General features: G+C 53.4%; 1 protein-coding gene across 3 annotated transcripts in view; it reads right to left on the bottom strand.

The window, feature by feature from the left end:
* PIK3R6 (phosphoinositide-3-kinase, regulatory subunit 6) overlaps positions 1 to 13986 on the bottom strand; it is a 36064-nt gene extending 22078 nt beyond the window's left edge. The window contains exons 1-2 of one of the 3 annotated variants that reach the window (XM_010579441.1): positions 13841 to 13986; positions 311 to 443 (exon numbers count right to left, since the gene is read on the bottom strand). In XM_010579441.1, coding sequence (XP_010577743.1) covers positions 311 to 323 — 13 coding nt within the window. In that variant the 5' untranslated portion in view covers positions 324 to 443; positions 13841 to 13986. Of the gene's footprint in view, positions 1 to 310; positions 444 to 5220; positions 5302 to 8300; positions 8357 to 13840 lie in introns of those variants that run through there. The other 2 variants (XM_010579442.1, XM_010579440.1) reach the window with 2 other exon arrangements.
* Positions 13987 to 23500: the final 9514 nt, after the last annotated feature.

The raw sequence follows: 23500 nt of genomic DNA, 5'->3' as shown, positions 1-23500 counted from the left end.
AAAATACAATAAAACATAAAACTGCTTTAAAATTCAAATGTGAATGTTGCCAAGCCTGGTGCTTTTGAAGTGCCCCTCTACAGCAAATCTTTTGCCTGCCTCTCAGTTGCTTCGTGCCTCATTTCCCATCTATCCAGCACAGTCTGCCAACACCTTGCAAAGAGCAAGGTCTGCCCAGCGGCAATGAATCCTCCTTAGATATCCCTGTATTTTATCAGAGGGTAGTTGAGGCACAAGAAGGCAGATGAGGTGGGTTCATTTGGTTGGGATCCCCCTGCCCCGGCACCCCGGGGTGCTCAGCATCACCCACCTGTGCTCTCCATGGCCGAGCTGAGGCTGCAGCACGGGGTGGGCACGGCGGCCGCAGGGCGTCTGCAACGATGGGGTGAGTGCGCAGCTGCTTCTCACTCCACATGGGCATGGCCTTGGGTCCTGCGTCTCACCTGCAAAAAAATAGGGCACGCTTGGCTCAGGCTGGCGGTGGAGATCAGGATCAGCCTGAACCTTGGGGAGGGAGCGCAAAGCCGCCGGGACACTGTGGGGGTGGGACCCCAGCATGGAGGACGTCCGGCAGGGAGGCAGAGCCCTAAGGGTGAGCACAGCATGTCTCAGGGGCTGTGTTTTGCTGGAGAAAGCTTCAGCTTGAAGCTGAACCCATCTGAACACTTGGGCCTCGAAGCCTCCCACAGCAAGGAGGCCCCCAGGGATGAGCATCAGCATCACTGAGCAGGGCAGGATCAGGAACTTCATGCTCCCCAGTGTTTAAGAAGAAATGTTCAGGTTAAGTCAAACTGAGTCTGAAATGCAAAGTCCAACCAGAGAAAGGAAAAAAAAAGAGCCCAAATTTCCATAAGGTTCCTCTGCTTGGTGTGCTGATCCGCTGCCATACTGATCTAGCATCCCAGAGAAACAAACCCTGAGGAAACCCCGGGAGCTGGTTACGCTGCAGAGGGAAGCCAGCCTGGAGCCGGACGGCTTCCCTTGCCCTCAAGCATTGTTCTTTCCAAAGAAAGAGGAAAAAAAAAATAGTCCTAAGAGCTGAGGAGGAAGGAAGGGAGATTTGCCTATGACATGACAACAAGCAGGCTGGGGAGCTGGCATGGGGCAGCCGTGGGGGAGCAAAGGACACCCGGCATCTTTTATGCAAAATACCACCGCTGAGGTGTTCAGCTGTAGTGATCTACCACACAGCTGGGTCCCTCACAGCCCGCAGCTCCGGCACCTCCTGGTCCTGCCCTGCCAGTGCCCGCAGCGAGGCAGCGGCTCCCCCAGTGCGTTGCCCTCTCCTGTCTCCCCATCCATGGGCACAGCAGCAACCTCAGGACTGCTGCCTGCAGTTACAGCCTGAGTGAGCTGCAATACCGCCTTCAGCATTTCTAGATTGAGGCTCTTCCAGCCTGCGAGTTTTGCCCTCTCTTCTCGCCTTTAGGGATGGAAGAAAACCAGCCCATAGCTCTGAATTCTATGATTTCCCTGAAACACCCATATTTATGGCTGATAACAGGGACCCCACCTCCAGCAGTCCCCAAACCAGCACAGGCAGCAATAACAATGCAGTCCCATCAGTCCATCGCGTCCCTCCAAGCACAGTCAAGCCATCAGCCTACACTTGTGCTCATGTCTTGCTCTATTTAGGATTCTCTCTATTTATTTTGTGGATTTAGGACCTAACTCTACCCAGGTAGGTCCTAAATCTGTAAATATCCATCACCAAACCCAACAGCTCTGCAACTGCAGGGAGAGATGGATGGACACACATGGGAATGCCCCTGCCACACACCACTCGAGCCCCGGGAGCATCCTGTTCTCAGCAGCAGCTTTCAGAAGCTCATTAAAGGTTTTCCATGGCACGTGAAGTTTTCAAAACGCATCCCAGACCCATGTGGCCTTTATTTCTGGCCCTGGAGATGGATAACTAGGCCTGGCACTAAGGTACCACAGTGGATTTCCACCGACTGCCGAGGAGCAGGGCTGCGGGGGCAGCTCCCAGCCATGGCTGAAAGCAGAGAGGACAAGGAAGGCGAGGAGGACAGGGGTCCTTCTGCAGGCCAGGGGCTTATTATAGCAAAACCCCTGCCTCTGCTTGCACAGCTGGCAGGCAGCTTGGTCCAGGGCTGGGAGCACGGAGGAGACGCCAAGCCTCCTCCGGCTCAGCTTGATGCCTGACACCAGCCTCAGAAATGCATCTCTGTGGCACATGGATACTGCTGCAGCAATGGATGTGCCTTTTCCTCCAAGGTGACCGCTCTGGGCTGCACTAGGGGTGAGTAACAGGGCAGAGGGTGTCTACTAAGGTCAGCAAACCATTTCCCCCTCTGCACCCCAAGCTGGTGGCAGCGGTGCAGCCTGCAGGTGAGTCGCAGTGCTGCCCAGAGGTTGTTCCTGCCTGTGGCACAGCCACCTGCCTTCTATCCCTGGCCAGGTACTGGACGACTCCCTGGAGATGCTCAGCGCCCCTGGTGCAGAACGGAGAGCAAGGGAAGGATGCTTTCATGCCCTGGCTACAGCTGACTGCAGCGCTGACAGCCTGCAGCAAGCATCAGCCGTATGTCTGCGGACAAACGGGGCTTTGCTTCTACAGGCAGAAATGAGATGTGCCTCCTGCTATGCCAGAGCCTGGGCCAGGGGAGGATAACATCAATTAATCCTCTTAGTTTCAAAAATTACAGGTCACCCCCTTGAATCACTGGCTGCAGAAGGAAAGTGAATGATTCTCCTAATCCCTTGCCTGCATAAGAGCACCAAATACCACGAAGCAGCGTTACGCAGCTGGTGAGCTGGGTGGCACCACCATTCTCAAAATGCTATTCCCTGCTGGGAAGAGTGCTGGGGTCCCTGATGCCGTGGAAGAGCCACAGCACCGGCGCCGAGCGGCAGAGCTGGGGCTGCGTGCCGGGATCCTCCAGTGCGCCTGCCTCAGGGCTCGGAGAGGTTGCCTGCCAAAGCGAAACACAGCCCGCTGCTAATTGCGTCGGTGGTTTTCCACATCCGCATCCTACCTGCCCACACGTGGGAGGGGAGCTGGTGACCAAATGTGGAACTTGCTTGCCTGCGCTTGGTTTCCAGATTTAGAAAAGGACTCAACAGGGCCAGAGCAACGTGAGCTCCTCCTGCCTGATAAACTTTGGTTCTCGGTTTTCCTGTCTGCTTAAAAAGTGCTGGCTTTCCTCACTGTTGGCAAACAGGAGCTGAGATTGAATCCATAGTCCACCTGCCTGCTCCAAGTGCTTGGGTCTCCCAAGAAAATTCAACATAAAATACCAAAAACTGGTCCCCAGCATATTCAGAGTCCAGTCACGCTGTCTGCAGGAGGACAGGTAAACGTCATATGAGACATGAAAGGACATACATAGAAACAGGCTGGTGAGGAAGACTGGGGTCAATCTGGTTCCTGCCAGGTACCAGCTACTGGTTCTTGCTTGGCCTGGCCATAACCAGCACAGGGACTTAAATGACCAGAAAATCACTCATTTTCGCTGGAGATGTTTTCTGCCTACTTGCTCCCCAAGGGTGAGGGTACCAGGGCTACCAAAGGAGGAGGAGGGATGCAGGGCTGAGGATGGGAAGGGCTGTATAGCATCAGCCCCAGTTTGGAGCAGTTCAGACAGCAGGACCACATTTGCCCTCCCCAGCCATGATAGATGGGGATGCTGCCTGCCCTTCCATCCTGGGCTTCATCAGGATTTTCCCAACAGCAACTGGCCCTGCAATCATCCCGACACAAATCCAAACCCAGTAACATGGTGAGGAAGGCTTTGAAGATGCAAGAGAAGAGCCTGCGCTGTAAGAAAGGACTAAATTCAGCCTTTGCACAGAGCATTTACAGACAGTTCCTTGCCCATGGGGATGGAGGCCGCTCCCCAGCCGGGGTGCATGGATAGCTTTTGACTGACATGAATGAAGCCAGGCTGATTTATGCCCAGTGACCTGACCTTGGCACCTCTTTGGCTGAGTGGAGAGTGGCAGGGAGCAAAGACCCAGCCTATGCACCCCTGGGAAGGAGACTGCCAGCCCCTGCCCTGGCAGTGATGCTGCTCCGGGCAGAGGCTGACCATAAGGGATGAAGCCCATCACCTGGCAGGAGGGATTCCTTGAACAACACCTAGAAGCCATGTGTCACTGCAGGGACACAACAACCATCTGTAGCTCCAGTGACACACTTAGAGGTGCTAATCTGGGTGAAAAAGCATTTTAGCAGAGGATGCAGGCACACACTATGGGGACACCAGTGCTGGTGTCAGAGCAGCAGCAGATGTCACCCACTGGCCCCCAGAAATCAGGGGTGTAGCAGGATCCCTATCACTGCACCAGGCTGCTCAGCCTGCTGAGACAGGATCAGTCCCCAGCACCCACCCTGTGTGCCTCTGCCTGCCAGGCTGTTCCCAGGACGCAGCAGCCATACATCCCCTGGGAGACCAGATGCAACATGCTGGGATGTGATGCTGGGACCACTCCTTCCCTGGACAAGTCCCTTCCTGCTGGCTCCTTTGCCATTGCCACCCCTTCTGTTCACAGACCATGGGGCTAAAGACCCGTGGTCTGCACTTTGAGCCCATCGAGCCCTGACCCACCATGTGCTGTGAGCCAGCCGGGGGGCCCCCCATGCCCACGGCTTGCTCAGGCGCTGCGTGGGGATGGCAGGCACAGAGACGTGTCTGAGCTGCACTGCAGTCCCCCAGCTTCTCATCCAGGGATCCAGGCGAGCTAGGTCCCCTCTTCAGGTTCGCACTGCTGGCCTGGTGTCTCATGCAGGGACACTCTCAGCCAAGAGGACTTCACTGCGTCTCTGGGACCAGACCCTCAGCATTAACTGTGCCACATCCCCACATCCCAGCACAGCAGACAGCAAGTGTTAGTGCAGTCTCCGGAGGAAGGGGAGCACAAGACATCAGAGCCCCCCACTACAGACAGCCCTCTCTGCCTGCCTCGTCTCTCCCAAAAAGACAGATCCCTGGCAAAAGTAGAGGGATACTCTCCCCATTTCTGGGGATGGACTCTGCGCTGGTCCTAGTGCCCGGTGGACTAACACAGACCTGCAAGAGAGAGGGTCACAGGCTTTCGCCTGGGAACTCCTGCCCCACTCCCCCGAAGGCTGAGGATATCATATCATATCCCCTACCACAGTCTGTCCCTGCACTGTCTCTGCTGCAAGCGGGAGCAGAGCAACCATGCGACCAAAGGACCCTGTCCCAAACCTGCTCAGCACCGGGCTGCACTCACCTTCCCTTGCGTCCCTCCAGCTCCCAGGATCACACGTCCCTTCAGGCTGCAGGACCGTCCCAGCAAGCACATTGCGAGGAGGAGGAAGGAGGAGGACGTGGCGGATCAGGTGCAGCCAAAGGGCTCCTTGGCTGAGGTGCAGCAGGCAGGAGCTAGACAGCGAAGCAGCGATCCCCGTGGCATCCGCGCTGGAGTCCACGCTCAACGCTGGCCAAGCACGGACGGGGCTTGCTTCTGCTCTGTGTGCATGTGCCTGAGCTCACCGGTGACCACAGGCTTTCTAACCAGAAACAGGAAGGGCTCACAGGCCCCAGCCAACACACATGACGGTGGGGAGACGACAGATGAGTCGAGGGGAAATATGACAGTGCAGGGCATAAAAGCAAGCCCTGCAAAAGTGCCAGCGAAAGGGAGAAGCCGCTCAGTTCCCCGATCCACACCCATGAGGGCTTCTCTGCTTTCTGTCCCCCTCCTCCACCTTTGGATCTCTTCCCTTCCTTGCAGCAGACATGAGACACATTTCATCCCGTAACTGGTTATTTTGCTGTCTGCCAGCTCAGCAAGACCAGAGTCTTCTCTGCATTCATCCCACTTCTTTGCAGAGCTGCAAATCCCGGCTTCCTCTCTGCAATTCTTAAAATACCCATGGCATCAGCTGTATTTTATTTCATTTTCAAGAAAAAATTATAAGGAAGGGTGAGAAAAGAAGTCATATTCCCCCCTTCGGTTTTCAATAACTATGAGGTTTTTTTGTGAAAAAAACCTTAGTGACTCAAAAGCCACCTCTCCCAAGAATTTGGGGTAGTTATGGGAGCCATCTGGCTATATTCTTGAAAACAAAGAACTTTGCAGTGAAAGCACAGTTCACCCCAGGAACTGGCAGATAAGACCATGGTTTAAAGGGCTTTGCAGCCTCATCCTCCTTTCTAAACTACCAGGATGCTGGAGAGAGTAGGACCTGGCTGAGCATCGGGTGCTGAGCACTCCATAAACCCAATCTCAGTGCCCCTCCTCTGCAGGGCAACAGTTAATGGGGACCCAGACGTGGGGAACAGTTTGCGATGGCTGCTCTATTGGGCCAAGCTAATACAAGATGAAGTGTGGTTCCATACAGAGGTGAGGCCACTGGGGCTGGGATCCTCCAGTTTGCCTCTCTCCTCACCTCTCCATCCTCCCAGTGCTCACCCCGTTGAACCACCTTCCTCCTGAGCAGGCGTTCCTCATTTGCATCATGCTCTGGCCAGGCCTGCACAAGGAAATAGTCACCTTCCTCCAGGGTTTTCCCCTCCCTGGTGCTTACAGCCAGGGAGGCATGGTGGGAGACCACACCAATGCCCTCTCCTTTCTCTGAGGGCTGGTCATTAGCAGGACAGACACCAAAGACACTGTGACGAGGTGGGTTTCAGCAGATCATACTTTACCCTGTTTGCTTTTTGGATGTGTCTGGAGGGTGCCAGCTATGGCTGGATGGGCACCACCAGGTTGTACAAGCAGAAGGTCATGGGTCCCTGTAGGGTGATCGGTCCCTACCACACGCAGAGACCAGACTGGGCTGCATCGGCTGCTCTTGTCTTCCACAAAGGAGGATCCATGCTCACTCAGCCCTTGTTAGATTGTTTTAATTATATGATGGGCTAGCACCCATATGGGTGTCAGGATACACCACCTGCAGCCCCAAAGGGCCCTGGTTCAGGCTCAGCACTATGCAGTCCCATGCCAGCGGAGGGCTTGCCTGGCCACCAGCCTCTATGCACCCCTGAGCCATTGCAGCCTGAGCAGAGACAGGCAGAGCAAGGTATCGCACAGTCACAGCCTCACCACCAAGAGAGCTGGGGGATTTTCAGAAGTGCTGCCAACACACTGCCAGCAAATAGCCAAGTGCCTCTACGACTTTCAGGGGAATCCAGCCTGACCAGGACCAGAGCTGAGTCCCAGGAGGCTGCCTGGACCACGTCCCACCCCACAGCAGCCCAAGTCCCCCAGCCTGCTCCATTCTGCTGACCATTACAACAAAGCCAGGCAAACTTCCCAGCGAGCACGTGGCACAGCAACGGGATTGCCTCCACAGCTTGGTGTACCCACTGGAGGAACAAGTCCAGCTGTACAGGAAAGCACGTCCCTGTCCCAAGAAAAGGATATTTCCCTCTAAGCTCCAATCCGTGGCAGAAGTTAAAGCTCAGTCCTTTTTAAGCCCTCAGTATGTGAGGATGCTGGAGTGGGTTTGAAATCCCATGGCAGGAGGATGGAGATCTGTCCATCCACATGAGTCATCTCAACCCCATCATACTTAGTGGAGAGAAGTGACTCAGGCTATCCCCTGGAAACATTCAACATGGGGATGCACAGCCTCCCCAAAAACCCTCTGCTCTGTCTCACAGATCATCAAAAGCTGGAAGAAATCACTAAAATCCAGAACCCCTAGACTAGGTGAAACACATGAGAGACAGACCGAGCAGTGCAGAAACATCTGAAGCTGTGAAAGAAAACCTAAACCCAATGCCTTTGGTGGTGGGAGCTGGGCTACCAGCAAACAGGCAGGCTCCCTTAGGAAGCCTGGTCGTGCTGCCCTGCCCCAGCTCTCCAACATGCCCAGGCATCCTCCGCTGCCCAGCACACCCCGGCTTGGGTCCCAAATGTCATTGCCTGGAGCTGTGCTGACCATGGCCAGCCCTGGGGATGTCCCCTCTCCCACCTCCTCACTTTGCCTGAAGGACAGCAGTGACAGACCAGGGCAAGCGCAGCCCATGGTGCGCACACCCTTGCTTTCTCCGAGTTATATTTAGTCCGACTCCAAAGCCAGCCTCTCCACGCCTTCTGCAGCCCTGTATTTAGTTACAAATTCACTACACGGGTACGTCTGAGGTTTCCTGTGGTTGTTTATCAGCTCGACTACAGACGCTCGCAAAGAAAAACCCATGTATTGCACAGGAACGAAGCATGGAAAGCTGTTCCCCTGCCCGCGCTCCTCCTCTTCCCTCTCCCCCATCCCACCACCAGTTACCGCCCCGATCCCAACTCTTCCCAATCCTGCAGCGGACACCCCAGCTTGCTCCTGGTGCGAGGAAGGATCGTACAAATACCATCGGCAGCGGCGAGCGAGCTGTTCTGCGCCAGAGCGTCCTGAAGGGAGACGTGGCAAGTCCTCAGCCGTAGGGAAGGCACATGAGCACGTGTACTTGCAGCTTTTCATCATGAGATGACAGATGTCCTGGGGAGCAGACCAGAATTTGCCAGCCCCTCGTGCTGCCCTCCCCCTTCTCCCTGCAGTTGCCTTCGAATGAGATCGGTTATGAAAGTAGTACATCAGAGGCTTCGTCTAACGTTACAAAGCTCCGGGGCGGCTGCCCAGCCCGCATTTCCTTTTAGCTCTGGCGAGAGTGGCTGCAGCACAAGTATCAGATGTGAGCCAAAGGGGGATTTCTTCACTGCATGTGTTGAAGGGCCATTTCCCCCAAGCCAACCTGAGTATTTGACATTGCATCCTCTGGGCTGCTCAAAACTGCAGCCGACAGCTCCCGAAACACCGTGCAATTGCTCCTCTGGACTCAGCATCATAGCTTACACCAGGAGAAACTGGTGCTGCAGCAAAATCATCCAGGGGAGTCCATCAGAGGCAGGTTTGACATCCTGTTTGCACCTTCCTCCCTCTTAAACCATGTCCGTCTGCCAGTGGAGCAGCCGCTATTTTCGGCCCTGATCCTGACTTCCAGCCCAGCTGCACAGCCCAGGTAGGAAAGCAGGACAAATGCAGCTTTCCAGCCTCCAGCCCTCCTTACTGTCCAGGCAACAGCAGCTCCAGGCTCCCCTGAGAACCTGAACCATGGCCAAGGATAAACACTGAGGGCAGGGTCTGGCTCCATCTCACCTTACATCAGCCGTCCCCGAGCAAGGTGTCTCAGTTAAAATGAAAACTAAGCAAAACTTTTGTTAGGAAACTCAAAAACCACATAAAGATCACCTGCCTTATTTTTGGCCCCATTCAGACAGGTTGCTGGGATGGAGGTGACCTGCAGAAGAGGCAGGGGGACCACGCATGCTGTGGAGCAGCCTGGAGCCCTTCTGGACTGATTTTCAGTTTCAGCTCAAAACCTGGCAGGGCTTGTGGTTTCAGACAGCTCTGATATGAAACCAGATGCTCTCCCTCAGGCTCTCACTGCCAAGGAAACGCATCTCAAGCTCAGACTCTGCTTTCCAGCAACACTTCGCTGTGCCACTTGCCTGCTGGCTGCTCTGGCAAGGCACGTGCCTGCCAGGAGACTCATGCCCATGGAGGGAGAAGGTGAGAATGGCTCTTACAGCCATTTCACTAATAAAACACCTTCACAGCTCGCGCTGCAGCAGACGTTCATCTGCCCATCAGGACTGAATGAGCCCCGAAGACCTTTGCTAAAGCTGGCGTGGAAGTTGAGCGGCTTCCTGGACACTAACGACTCTTTGGAGACTTCCTTGCCAACGTCACATTTCATTCTTTCTAAGGAAAGAAACGAGTTTTCCGGAAGCATCAGCTTTTTAGATTTAGCATCTCTTTCCATTCCCAGGTCAGCTTTGGAAAAAACAATCAGAGGGAAAAAATAAGTGCATTTTGAAAACCACTGCCAGGTTTGCTCATGCAAACAGCCCAGGCAAGTGCTGTCCACCTGAGGGGGAAATAAGAGCGGGCAGAGCTCAGGCTCCTAAATGTGGCCAGCCTGGGAGAGGCCAGGCAGTGAGCCACCTGCTTTCATGAGGTGGAAGGGGCTGTGGGATGGCACAGCTGCTCCCTTTCTCCATACAGTCCCATTCCTTGAGCAGTATCTCCCTTGCCCAGTACCTTCACCAGCACAGTCACTGGTGGTACAGCCCCTTCACTCTATGGACATGCTCTGTGTCACCAGCTGTCACCAAATCCTTTACCTTTCACAAAGAAATTTGGGGTTTAAACAGCAGTTTCAGGGTGTGTTCAGCATCTCGTGCTGTGGAGCAAGCAGCTCCCACCGGGCTGCAGTGAGATGTGCTCAGGCAGGAGTTCATGAACACGGCTGAGCCGGTGCCACGATGTCACATCGCTGTTCCTTGCAGCGCTCTGGCAGTGCGGCCGGCGGTCGCACACCAGTACCCACCAGCCTCGCCTGACCATAGGCATAATCTGGAGACCACACCATAAGGGACCACCACGGGTGTACCTGTACCCAGAAGCCTCAGTGGTGAATCCAGCACTGTTTATAACTCAGGTCTTTTCTCCCCAGGCAATGCGACAGTGTCTCAGTGCCCAGCTGTGCGCAGGGACACAGTGCTCTTCCCCTCCATAGCAGAGGAGCTTTCACCCAACGCTGCTGGAAGCTGCACTCAGGTGGCCACATCTGCCCGACAGCAGAGGGGAGGTCCCTGGGGGGCCGGGGGGGCGAGAACAAACTGCCCATTGGCTTGGGGGGGGGGGGGGGTCACAGGAGGAGGATGACCAGAGCCAGAGTGACCCCAGCATGCTGTGCATGGCACCTTCCCCCGCTGTCAGCAGATGACCAGAGGTGTGCCCCTGGCGTTGCTCTGGCAGTGGGCAACGAGCAACGCAACAACTGCTGATAGGGAGCGCAAAGAGAGGCAGATTAGCAAGGAAGGGGCAAGTATATAACGTCGCACCAGGAGGACAAGGCCAGTAACGAGATTTAATTACATGGTGCAGGCAACAACAGAAACCACTGCTCTCAGTAGGACCATGAACACCCCCCAGTAACACCAGTCTGGACTGATGAATCACTCTAGAGACTCGCAAGCCAAACCCGTCCCAGCACAGATCACTCACAACAGCAGCTCCCTCGGAGCCCAAACTATGTTTGATGGACGGTGCTGTCTTCAAGGCATGTCACACCTCAAAATAGAAAGACGTGACTCAGCCAACACGGCATCTGCCTTCAGAACAGCCATTAACACCAGCAAAGCTCGCAAAAGCAAGAAAGGAACTGGGAAAGCAACGCTTGAGAGCCTCCACATCTGGGTAGGAGTTGTGGTCAGCGCTAGGAAAGCTGGACACAACCAAACTGAGAGTCCTCTTGGGTCAGCTCTTTCCCATACACTTGGAGCAGAGAAAATCAGAGCTCACCTCTGTCACCAAATCCCCACCAGGGCTGGGCACACGGGGGGATGCTGGGGAGGGGTGCTGCTGCTGCCCACATCCCAACAGCCAGCTGCAAACTCCTACGAAGGTGACTGATAAAAGGTCATTATGGCCCTGCCACAACAGCAGCTGTGCCCACTCCATGTATCAGAATGCAGTGGGTTGGTGGGAATTCAGTACACCCCAGCAAGATGGCACACAGGGCAACCCCTGCCAAAGGGCCCACAGACAGGTTTTATGTCAAGGTCCCTGTCACTAGCGGAGCGAGACCATGTCCTACACAAGCAGGACTGCTCTGAGGTAGCATTCACAGGACTCCCAGAGGGAAACCATCTGAACACAAAGGAGAAAATGGAAACTGCTCCAATGGAGATGTACAAGTTGGTGCCTGGGGATGGGGGACAGTGGCCAGTCACCTCCCCCACAGCCCTTCCATGAAGCAGAGATCATTTTATTTTTGAGGCAAAAAAGAAAGCCATGTTTCTGTCATGCAATAACTTGAACATTTTGTCCCCTAAGATCCAGGAAACTCCAGTAAAACTATTGCTAGCTGCCCTGTGCCATCTCACCCAGTGCCAAGAGGTCTTCTCTTCTGTCTGATTTGGGGCCACCCAGCCAGGAATACAGGCTATCCCAGAATGACGGACAGGCAACAGACAGTGAAGTCTCATAGCTCTGTCTCTTTAGGAAACAGGACTAAAAGAACCAAAACATATGGCAAGCTATTTTAGGGCAGAAACACCATCACAGCTGATCTTCCCAGCAGTCCTCCAATACTTGATGTCAGGAGAGCCCTGTGCCAGCGCTGGAGCCCCAGCACCTCACGGCTGGCGGGGAGAGGCCGCAGGGCAGAGCCTTGCAGAGGCCGGTGTCTGCTGCGAGCAGCAAGCTCCAGTCTTGCCAGAACAGCTTGAGGCTTTGAGGACTCAAGCTATTTCCTCAGGTCAAATTAACATTTGAGAGAAAGCAGTGCAGTTGAACAGATCCATGTGACAGAGCAGAGGCTGGCTATATATTTCACCAGACTGACCCACGTTTTCTTCCATTGCAAATGTAGGACATACTTTTAGACGTTCTGTAGGACCCTAAGCTGTAAAGGCTTAATTAATGTCTTGTGGATTTGGGCCATCCACAGAGGAACTCAGAAACTGTTTGAGAAAGCCTTGGTAGCCATGTACTTCGCAACCAAAGTACCAAACAACTACACAACTAAAAGTTTGTCTAATACTCGGAGGTGATAAATTAATCCTTGAAGCCCAGATGAATTTGCTTCTGTGTTCAGGCTTAGTCGAGAGACAGCAAGACAAACTGCAGCTAAGTTGCATAGACACTCAGAGAGCTTCCATGGGAGGGCAACAGCATCCCAGGGAGGTGAGCGGTCCTGGTGCAGCCAGAGGTTGCAGAGAAAAATACTCAGCAGGGCACAGGGGGGAGGAAGACTAAAACCTGCCCATTGCACAGAGTTGGCTCATCTACATTTTTCTGAAGCTTGGCCCCAAGCACTCCCCTTTTTATTTCCTTTCTGGACGGGGCTGCTGCACTCTCCTTGTTATCACCACGACCATCGCTGTTTATTGCCATGTCACTGCTGCAGCACTCAGAGCCCCCAAGAGACAGATGAGGCCCCAGGCCAAGGGGAGGGGAAGCCGGGCAGCCACAGGACTGCACAAACAGCCAGTGCTGGAGCATGCATCACCCCAGCCACCCCCAGGCTGCAGCAAAATCCAGAGCACAGCCTCCCTCCGGGGCTGGATGCATGAGCACTGCCTGCCCTATGGGACAAGGAGCTGGAAGGTGGGAGCCCCAGCGGTGCCAGGGCAAGAGTGGGCGATGGTCAGGACCAGCTGCAGGCAGGTGACTCCGTCCCTTGCAACTGGGAGTTGTTTCACACAGAGCAAAATGAATAAGCATGAGCTAGTGCTGAAACAGCCCCAAGTCAGTGATGTAATTCACTCACCCCATCTGGGCTGAGCAGCAAGCAGTTGCCGGCTGTCTGCGGGCCGTGCACGGGGGATGCGTGTGCAGCGAGTGGCTGGGGGCCTTGAACGAGTGCCAGAGCGGTAACAACATCAAAACTACCCACGTCTGCTCCAGGGGCGCAGGCAGCAAAGTCTCCACGCTCCTCCCTGGGACAGGCTCCAGGGCAAACTGCGTGTTTCCCACCAGGATCCTGCTCACTGGCAGGGTGCAGCAGGGGAAGCTTGCACAAATATTCCCTTCCTGCAGAGCAGCAGCACGTTCCTCTTCTCCAGCACCATCAGTGCCCCCTCCCTTAATTCACCCTGAGAAAGGAAACCAAACTGACCCTGTTCAAGGGCTTTCCAGGGTCTTTCATCCACAGGGATGCAGCACCCACACACACACGCTGCCAACCACTCAGACACTAAGCGCTCCCCAGTAGAAGCGCAGCACTGGGGACCAACAGAGCAGCAGGCCCCCTCAAAGGAACGGAAAGAAGACAAGACAGAGGGTGAGCACTGCACTTCCCCATGCACGGACCCGGGAGCAACACACCCTCCAGCACTCTACCTGCTTCTTCAGGGCAGGCACCGGGGAGCCCGGCGAGTCACACCTGCACCCGCGGTCCCATCCAGCGCAGCGGGGACGGAGCTGGGTTCCGGAGGAGTCATCGCAGGGTCTGCTCTGCCTGGGAGGAGGTCGGTGAGTGCCGGGAGAGCACCGGGGCAGCTGCCAGGCTCTGCAGCACACTTCAAAGTCTGCAAAGCGAAAAGGGAAGCGCTGGAGCTATTTCAAGACAACTTCCTCTTTCATCAAGAAGTCCCTCAAGGAGAAAGCTGTCCCCGCACGGGTCGCACTCGCCTGGTGCTCTCCAGGCGTGCAGGAGCAGGCGAAGAGGGCTCAGCTGTGCCCTGCCTCTAATCCCCAAAAACCAGCCACACAGGTCAGGCTGCTCTGGACGAGCCTGTCCCGGGGCAGACGCAGTGAGCCCGGGTGCTGGCACAGCCCCTGCCGTGCCACCGACCACCCCGCGCGGGGGCAACTCCTGCCGCGCTGCCTTCTCCCAGCCGAGGCAGAGAGAGTGCCTAAGGCTGCACACCCAGCACCTCGAAATAAACAGTGTTGCTACGAGAGACAAGGAGGAGTCTGTCCAGGAAGACACTTTTCCAGCTCCCCGTTCCAAGCGCAGAGTTTTGTGCCTCTGCCAGCGCCTCCCGCCCGGATCATCTCGCACACATCTGCTTTTGCTCAATGCCAGCGCTGCCCCCGCAGCTGCGCAGGGCAGCCCCTGCCTGCTTGCTGCCAGCACAGGGATGCAGCCCGGGCAGGGGACGCCTGGCCTTTTCTGGAGTGCGTCCTCGGGGAAATTTGCCATTGTTTTGACAGAGGTGTTGGCTGTGCGTTGGTCAGAGCAGGTCTGGCTGTGCTCAGCAGGGCATCACGTTGCCATCCCTCGTGACTCAGCGTCAGGAGTGCGGCTCAGGGCATGAACCCAAACGGGGCCCCAGGTGAGGCCGCTCTGGGCTGCTGAGGTCTGCCAGTGCCCTGACACTCAGTTAGGGTTGAGACCCGTTTGCACATTGGCGTAAGCCCAAGCCGGCACATGGGAGAGATGTGTGAACCCAGCTGACCCAGCCCAAATCAGGAGATAAATGTTTATTCCTATGGGATGCAGGTGCAGGGCTGGGGTGAACGCACCAGCTCTGTCAGTCCAGCCAGCTGACAGAGCATGCGCATGCCCCACACTTCATCTGTGCAAAGTGCTCAGGAAAGCTCAATAGCATGGGCTGACCCCTCCAGCTGGGTCACTGCCACAACCAGTGCCATCCCCGCTTATGGCCAGGGCCCTGATGGATCAGCTTAGCACCCCAAGTGTTACCTTGAGCAACGCTGAAGGCTCTGAGCTTCTTTGGAGTAAGTGGGTTGGGGGGAGAAAGTCTCCATAGAGGGACCGTGGGAACTGCAGCTGATACTATAGCACTTCCCATGTTCTTTGACATGAGAAAAAGCATTAGGTATAGTTACATACCTGGGCCCCAGTTTTAAAAATAACCTACTTCCTTCCTGACTGGGAGAGAAAGGCAGGAGGAGGCAGTTTAACTGGTTGTCAGCGTTACTTGCATTCAATTCCCACTCGTTGCACTGGTGCCAAGTTGCTGCGCTGAGCAGCATCCCCTTCCCCTTGCAGGCTGGCCGCCCCGTGCAGCTGAGCAGCCGTCCTGCGGGCAGGAAGGCTCCGGGGAAACAGCAGCAGCACACAACAGCAGATGATAACATCCTCATTTCCCCTGTCTTGTTTTCATTCACATTCGCTCCCATTCATGAAGGACACGCGCACGTGTCCTGGCCCCGGTACAGAATCACTGCAGAGCCCAGCGGCGCCAGTGGCCCCCAGCCCAGCCCAGTGGACAGCATGGTTGTGGAATATGCACGTGGGGCCCTGTTTGCAAAAGCTTTGTCCCTGCTAGCATCAGAATTAGCTTCTTCAACATGAGCGGACTAAGGTTTTGGGCATCACTGTTCAATAGCTTACTGTCCTCCGCCTGTCCATCTGTCCTGATGCCGTGTTGCGTCCGTCCTTCCTCAGCAGGAGTTCCCCAGCATGCCGGAGCTCCTGACAGAGGCAGGAACCGCCACACAGATACTGTTTCCCATGCAAATGCCACAGGAAGGTGAGCTGTGAAACCCACGCACTGACAGAAGTGGGGGTATGAGCCCCATGCGGTTGCAAAGGAGGAGCAAAGGGTGGCACCGGCTACACAGCAACCCTTTGTCGGCTGTGCTCTTGCTTTGGTGATGCTTCACAAGCATCTTTCGAGGCTGAGATCTCCCACTTGCTGCTGGATATTTTCACTCCTCACCTCTCAGCTGGCCACTACAGGTCCCAAACCTTCACCCTCCCTCTCATTTTCATTAGAATTGGACTCTCTCCTACTGCACAGCTACAGAAGGAGGATGCCACTGAGTTTCCTCAGCTGGTTCCTGTAGCGCACACCCAGCACCCCCCTCATTGCTATCAACTTTGGGATCCCAACCCAATATTCACTTAGCTAAAGGGACGTTCTGGAGACCTTCCCCTCTTGCCTTTTCTGTACATGCCATCTCTTGTCATAGCAGCAGCTGGATTTCAGTGTCAGCCCTCCTCTGGGTGTAGGGTCATATTCTCTTGTGGTAACACATGTAACAGGGAGGAAGGGGTTGGTTCTCCATAGTTTCTGTAATGAGCTGCTAGTTAGCAGCTGATGTCATTAGACACTGAAACATGTCCAACTGCCACCCTGAGAACAGGATGGGGAATTGCCAAGTCACCCCAGATAACCTTGCATCTCTGCCAACCTATGCTGGCAACGGTGAGAGGAAGAGCCAGGTATGACCCTGCTCAAACAAAGGCTTCAGTCAGAAGACCAAAAAAAAAATAAATAGGAAAGAACAAAAATAGAGAGAGAACCTCTTGTGTGGCAAGCAGCATGAACCAGGTACAAAACAGCTCTTTGTCCCTGCAAACGCTGTCCTCCGTGATTTACAGGAGCACCGTAAAGGGCCAAGCTTGTATGCTTCTGTGCACGGATGGGATACACAAGAGTTTTGAACCGATCTGAATCCCTCTCACATGGAAGAAGTCTGTCTCCCGAAAAAAATAGAAAGAGCTCACTTGAAGCACTAATTCAGGAGGGGCTTTCCAGCCCAGAGGGGAACTTGCTGCCCAGAAAGGGGCTTTCCTACCGTGGGAGCAGCGCGCAGCCCTCTCTCCACTCGAGATACTACAGCTGCCGGCACCTGAACTCGCGCCAGCAGCAGCAGCTCCCTGCCGCAACGCACATCGCGCAACCGCCGGGCCGTGACGCGCCGACGCCGGCTGGGGCTGGCTCCCTCCCTCCCGGCGGTCACGCTCCGGCACCTCGCCGCGGCACGCGGGGGCCACAGCGTCTCGCAGCCCCTCGCTCGACACCGGCACCGGTGGGGCTGAAGGAGCGCCGGTGGTGATGCCAGGGCTGGCAGCAAGTAGGACCAGTGGAGACCGGGGTTTCTCCTCCCCGTCGTGGCGCTGATGTTCGGTTCCCATGTTGGCCCCTGCTTGTCCTGGTTTCAGCTGGGATAGAGTTAACTGTCTTCCTAGTAGCTGGTACAAATGTTCCTGTTGAAGGGGAGCTCTGGACACCCCTCCTCCTGCCTTGGTTTCTATTCATGGATGCTTTAGTTTTCCCTGCTTTAATTTTCCATCATCATGTGGCTGCTTTAATAACACACCTAGCAAGTCAACCGAGTTTTTGAGGGAAGCAAAGGTATTTGCGTGAAGATGATGCTGTTTGAGCACCACTCCTAAACCACCCATCCTGCAGGGAAACCTCCTCTTGGCAGATGTCCACATGTCCAATGCTTTAGTCAATGGAGGGTTTTCTTACAGTTTATAAGGGAACAGGTCATAAACCAAGCAATATTTTCAAGTCACAACTCTATTTTCCACCTGAAATTCAACCAAATTCTAGTTTTACTCCAGCTTTAGCAAATACAGAAGATGGGGGATTTGGGGGAGAGGGAAAGCCAAGCAAACGGCCAGTTTGATGGTCTTTAAGGTGCCGTTTTCATTTGTCCAAACTAAGCCATCTCCAACACTTTTTTTTTTGTCTCGAAAAAATCCATAATAAGGAGGCAGAAGCAAGCAGAAGATAATAATAATAATAATAAATCATGGACTTTTCAAGTCTGAGCAGTGTCTCAGTATGTCCTGCAAGGGTGGAAAATGTCATCTTATTTGATAAAGACTATACCGGTACTAGAAGTAGAAGACACGACTACTAACCTACAGGTTAATTACAGGTTTGAAAAATCCAAGCAAAGTGATTGCGATAAGTGTGAGCAAACAGCAGATAAGAAACCAGCAAGCTTTGTCTTTTTGTCCCATCTAGAGACCAGCTCCCACCATCCTTGGGGCTGCAATTACACACCTGGTATCAACACAACCGCCAGCAGTGCAGGTGATGGAAAAACCCACTGCAAGTCAAGGTTACCCACTTGTGAGCAGGAAACTTTTGAGGCACCTGTAGGAAATGGGTCCGGCACTGCTGGTGGGTGCTGCAGCCGTCTCATGCCAATGAACTGGGCACGCCTGTGCTTGCACGGGGGTGTCAGTGATTTGCCCGTGCTGAGGAAGAAATCAGCTGCTTGAAATGGTGAGAGATCAATTTTTGTCCAAATCTTAAGTGCTGCATGCACATATTGCAAGGGCTATAGGTTTCTGCTGCCCGCTGCTTACACCTCCCAGGATCTTTTTCCCAGAATTTACAGCTCCCCCATGGGTACCAAGGTGACGGTTTTGGAATGAGATCAAATCCTCAGCTTATCGGTTCTGCCAGCAATAACATGCAACAGGAAACAGCTCTTTTTAATCACAGACACTCTGCTCCACTCGTTGAGCTGATAAGCTGAGTGGAGAAGCTGTTTCTACAGTTGTTTTTCAGGATAGACAAGCAGGGCTTTTGAAATCCTTCTTAAGCTTCCAACCTGCTGCGTAAGGCAGAGAAAGGGGCAGGTTGTTGCTTAATCCCAAGTCTTGCTTATGTGGAGAATCCCAGGACAGGGCTGGACCCAGAAACCAGCCCCCAGTGCATGCCCAAGGCATGGTGACCACCTCTGCTCCCCCTGCATGGCCATCCCTGCCCATTCACCCTGCCTAACCTCAATGTGTCCTGCAACATCCCCTATCATCAGCCTTCTCCAGCTGAGTCTATACGTTACATCTCCTCTCATAGGCCACATTGTCCATCGTTTGGCAGTTTGCAGAGGAAAGAGGGTGGACCTGGCTTTTTATGCCAGTGGTGCTCCTCGTTATGCTGGTAAAGCCTGGTCTGTGACACCTGGGTGGGATACAGCAGCTCAGAGCCAGCTTGTGACCCCCAGCATCCCCACAGCTTTTCCAGCAGGACAACCACCTGTCCAGCTGCTCCTGCTCCAAGGGGAAAATTGGTGCTTGTCCCTGTTGAACAGCAACCTATGGAGAGGTAAAAAATCTGGACTCAACTCAGTTCACTTTAAATTCCAGTTCTCTAGTACAGTCACCATCCTGCACAGCCTCACCTATGAAGGTAATTCAGATGCTTTTTGCTCCATCTCCCATCTCATTATTAAATAGATTGGAAAGCCCCACCAGCAGGACAGGCCCCGCACAGCCACCTTCCTCCATCCTCCCAGCTTGGCAATGAACCTGTGCTCAGACATGGACACTGGCCTCCCATCCAGCTTGTGCTGGATGCACCAGGTCTGCGTTTCCCTAGTTCCCTTACAGGCAGCACAGGAGAGGTGGTGGCAGAAACTCCACCAGGCTCAGATGGGTCCTCGATGTCCTCAGGGTTTGTTGTGCTGCCACAGGAGCAAAATCACATCAGCTTAAACTCAGTTTGGTTCTGACAAATCTTTCACCTCCCTGTTGTTTCCAGGTACTTGAAAAGGGTTGGTTGGTTTGTGCTGGCATTTTCCCAGCAGTTGAATTAAGCTAAGAGAGCTCCAGCTCCTTCCCCCGTTCTAAAGGCTCGTCCTTCACTTGTCCTTCTCCAGTCTTGCAACCTCACTTTTTCTCCACCCATTCCCAAAAGTCACTGCAAGAGGGAGCCCTTAGCTGAGTCTCAAAGCACCTTGGCAGTAATTTCTTCATGTCAGGTGATTTAAAGCATTTAACATTCCTGAGTGCACCTACCTACCTTGCATAAGGGGACCTGGCCCTGTGGCTGACAGTTATACTGAAGCCACCAGCTCCCAGCTGGGCTTTTCCCAGTTCATGCAAACATGCCTTTAACACTTTCAACATCATCCACAGATAGCTCTCCCTCTCCAGCAAGAACTTGAGCAGCTTTTCCTTGTCTCTCTCTCACTGCTAACATGCTCACAGGGTGAACGTATGCTGCTGTTGTGCTCCTGGAGCCCAGCGTCTCCTTTTCCTTTCCTAACGCTGAGATGCTCCTGTGTTTGCTGTTTGTCACCTGCTTTCATCCCAGCACCTCAGCTATGTCCTCCTCATAACAGGTCAGTGAGGAGCTTGCAGCTTAGCCAGGCGGGTTGGGCACCATATGTCCTTCTCTTCCTCCACAATGGGATGATCTGCACGTGTAGGATGAGGAAAATGATATTGTCCTCTTGGGTGAACCATGGGGAGATCTACTGATGTCAGGCAGTGAAAGCGAGGGATTGCTGACGCTATCAAAGATACAGAAAGTTGCCTCCTGAAGAAGCAAAAGTGTTTGCTGATACTAACCACTCTCTCTCACCTTTGTAGTCGTTAAGAATTTTTGCACTGGAGTCCCTTCACTGGCATTGACCCATCCCAGCTAGGTCTGTCTCTGCTTCCCAAAGCAGCTCCACATTTCTTAAACAGGGACATCACAACTAGGTAAAACAGGTTTGGTTTAAACACATGAACAACATGACAAACTATTTTATTAATTTACTATTTCCTTTTTCTCTTCCCATTTCCTCACTGCTGGGGATCTTTTTCGTAAAGTTCAACACCTTTGGGATTTTATTTCTTGGTGCTTTTTAAAGCCAGGGATGGAGAGCTGGGAAAAGACGACAGACAGGAGAAAACCACAAAGGAAAAATAAAAAAATTCATGACAAATGAAGCTTAAAAATTCCCCAGAGAAAAAACAGAATTTGGAAGGAATAGCTGAAGCATCTATTCCTAGCACCGTGCAATGTAATGATTGCGCCTTTACCCTTAAGTTATTTTCCCAGTTTTTTCAGTCCGCTCCATCTGCTGGCAGCCAAAATTCCTCTTCCCCCTCCACCATGGGAACACCCTAGCAGTCTCGGCGAGAGATGCGGCAGCTCCTCCAGGGCATCTCCGCGGGGTGAGGAAGCACCAAGCCCCGACACGCATGGGGCTGGCTGCGGTTAATGGTGCAGTGGGTGCAGGCGTCTCTGCCCCCCAAGCACCCACGGGGCTAACGTGGCCCCCACCTACATCCCGCCTGCGGGGAGAGCTGAGAGTGTGCTAGAGCAAAACCTTCACGGTTCGAGGTTTTTCACTGCAGGCTGCGGCTGCTCACAGAGCAAGGGGCTGCTTAGATTTCTCTTTTGTTTTCATGGGTTTATTGAAAGAGAAACTTTACATAAAGAGCATGCCTATGCACGCGCACCTACCTGCTCTATCTGGCCACCATGTGTTAATAACCAAACCGTACCTATCTGTATCATATTACATACTATACTTAATTATATACCTAGCAGCAGTGGAACTGTTTAAGTAACAGAGGTTCACACTGCACACAGACCCACACACACATCTATACTTTTTCACCATAGAAAGTTTGTGGAACTATTTTTTATGCTAAAAAGAAACGTGCAGTGCATCATTTATATTACAGCACATATATGCGTATACATACACACAAGCTGAATATGTATGTTATACAAATGATTCATTGATAGGTAGAGATAAGCAGGTAGATGGATAAATACAGTTATGTATATTTCCTGGCATGGTTTTATGCACAAGGGGTATTCAAAGGCTTTAAAATAACTAACAGACGACTCAGTTCATGCAGACCCGAGTCCCACGGCTTGCATATTTAGACACATAGTCATACCGGGAGAGTTCAGAAAATATCTCTCACTGACTTAAACTTTTGTAAACACATTCTAATAGAAAGTGAGAAACACAAAGATATCACAACCTCCTTTAGCTGTTTTGCAATCACCGATCAACAGCTGTTATCTACACCCACTCTGCCTGTCAGTGAATAGCATGACTTACGGGCTGTGTCCACCCGGTGGGTGCCCATCTCCACCAAGGGACCTCCAAGCTCCAGCTAATATTCACATGGTTGCTCAGAGCCATACCTAGGAAGAGAGGAATGGAGGGCAATGTAGGATCAGTCTGTTCCTCCATCCTGCATTGAGCATGCTCCTTGTCACAGGGGAAGGAGCCCCACTGCCCAACCCAGCCACCATGGCCAAGCTGGGGGGGGAAGGGGACAAGTGGACCTGTAGCCTAGCCACAGTGATGGGCTCCAGTTCTCAGCACACAGCCCACCAGGCTACTCAATCGCTGCAATGGAGGTAATTTGTCCTGAGCATCCCAGGGGCAGAGGACAGAATGGGAAGGCTGCTGGAGCACCTCAGCTTGGTGCCACAAAAACTGTTACAGGAGCATGAGGCAAGTTGCTCCTTACTGATGGCTTCCAGGAAACAGAAGAGTAGAGACAAGGTAGAAGCCAGACATCTTCACCCTTGCTTGCAGCCAGCCCAGGCTACAAGGTCCATTTCTCCTCACCAAAGTGTCTTTCCTTGGGCGATTTCTGATCGGGATAGATGCCTCTTCTGCTCTTCCTTCAGCAAGCAAGCAGAGAAAGCATCGTGAACACCAGCATCCCCCCCAGTTTTTTAAGGCTTCAACCCTCCTCCTACATCTGGGCAGTCTTTGGCCTGTGGGACTGGCACAATTACCCAAATGGTCTTGGTTACACACAGCCTTGAGTCACATGTTAAAGTACAGATGGCTCCTTAGAGTGGGAAGAGATTGGCTTCTAACTAAAGATTAGTACGTATTTCCTTTTGCGATGGCTGTGAAGTTAAACAGAGGAGGAAATCTCAGCTGTCGCTCAATCTCACCTCTACCCAGATTGTTTGCGATGGTTCCAGTGTGTCACATCTCGGAGGAACCACACAGCTCTCAGTCACCCAGTCCGTGGCAGGAAGGGGTTCTGATGATGGTCTGGAGCACAGAGAGATATGAGACTTTGCGTGCACTCAGTCCCTTCTTTCACCCATTGCCCAATTTCCAGGGACTGGCTGCAGAGTGCTGCATTCGCCACCACAGCTGGATCTACCCCATCGCTTCTTGTACCCAGTGCACCATTAAAACTAGCCATAAGACAGCAGCAAAAATTTAATCAATGTCTTTATGATTACAGTTCAGCTGACCACCTGGGCAGGAAAACCCTTAATAGGCTCAACTTTCTTCTAGGAACCTCTCACAAGAGCATTCTGTCCTCAAGCAGTTTAACCTGGGCCACAGTTGACAGTAAGTCAACACAGAGACCAACTATTGGAAAAAATGTGCACTGTTGCACAGGGAAAGTACTGATGATTGAGGGTCTCATTTTTTCCCTGCAAGTCAGCAGTCAGCCGGTGCCCACAGGCAGTGCAGAGGGGCAGCACTGCGTGACCCACTCCTGGGAGATGGGACAGAGCCTGCCATCAGCAAAGATCTCCCAGTAGACCGGAGTGTGGACCCAGG

This window comes from Haliaeetus leucocephalus, unplaced genomic scaffold, assembly GCF_000737465.1.
Source record: "Haliaeetus leucocephalus isolate CR32 unplaced genomic scaffold, Haliaeetus_leucocephalus-4.0 Scaffold657, whole genome shotgun sequence".
Lineage (NCBI taxonomy): Eukaryota > Metazoa > Chordata > Aves > Accipitriformes > Accipitridae > Haliaeetus > Haliaeetus leucocephalus.
This window is presented reverse-complemented; position numbering and strand designations above follow the sequence as displayed.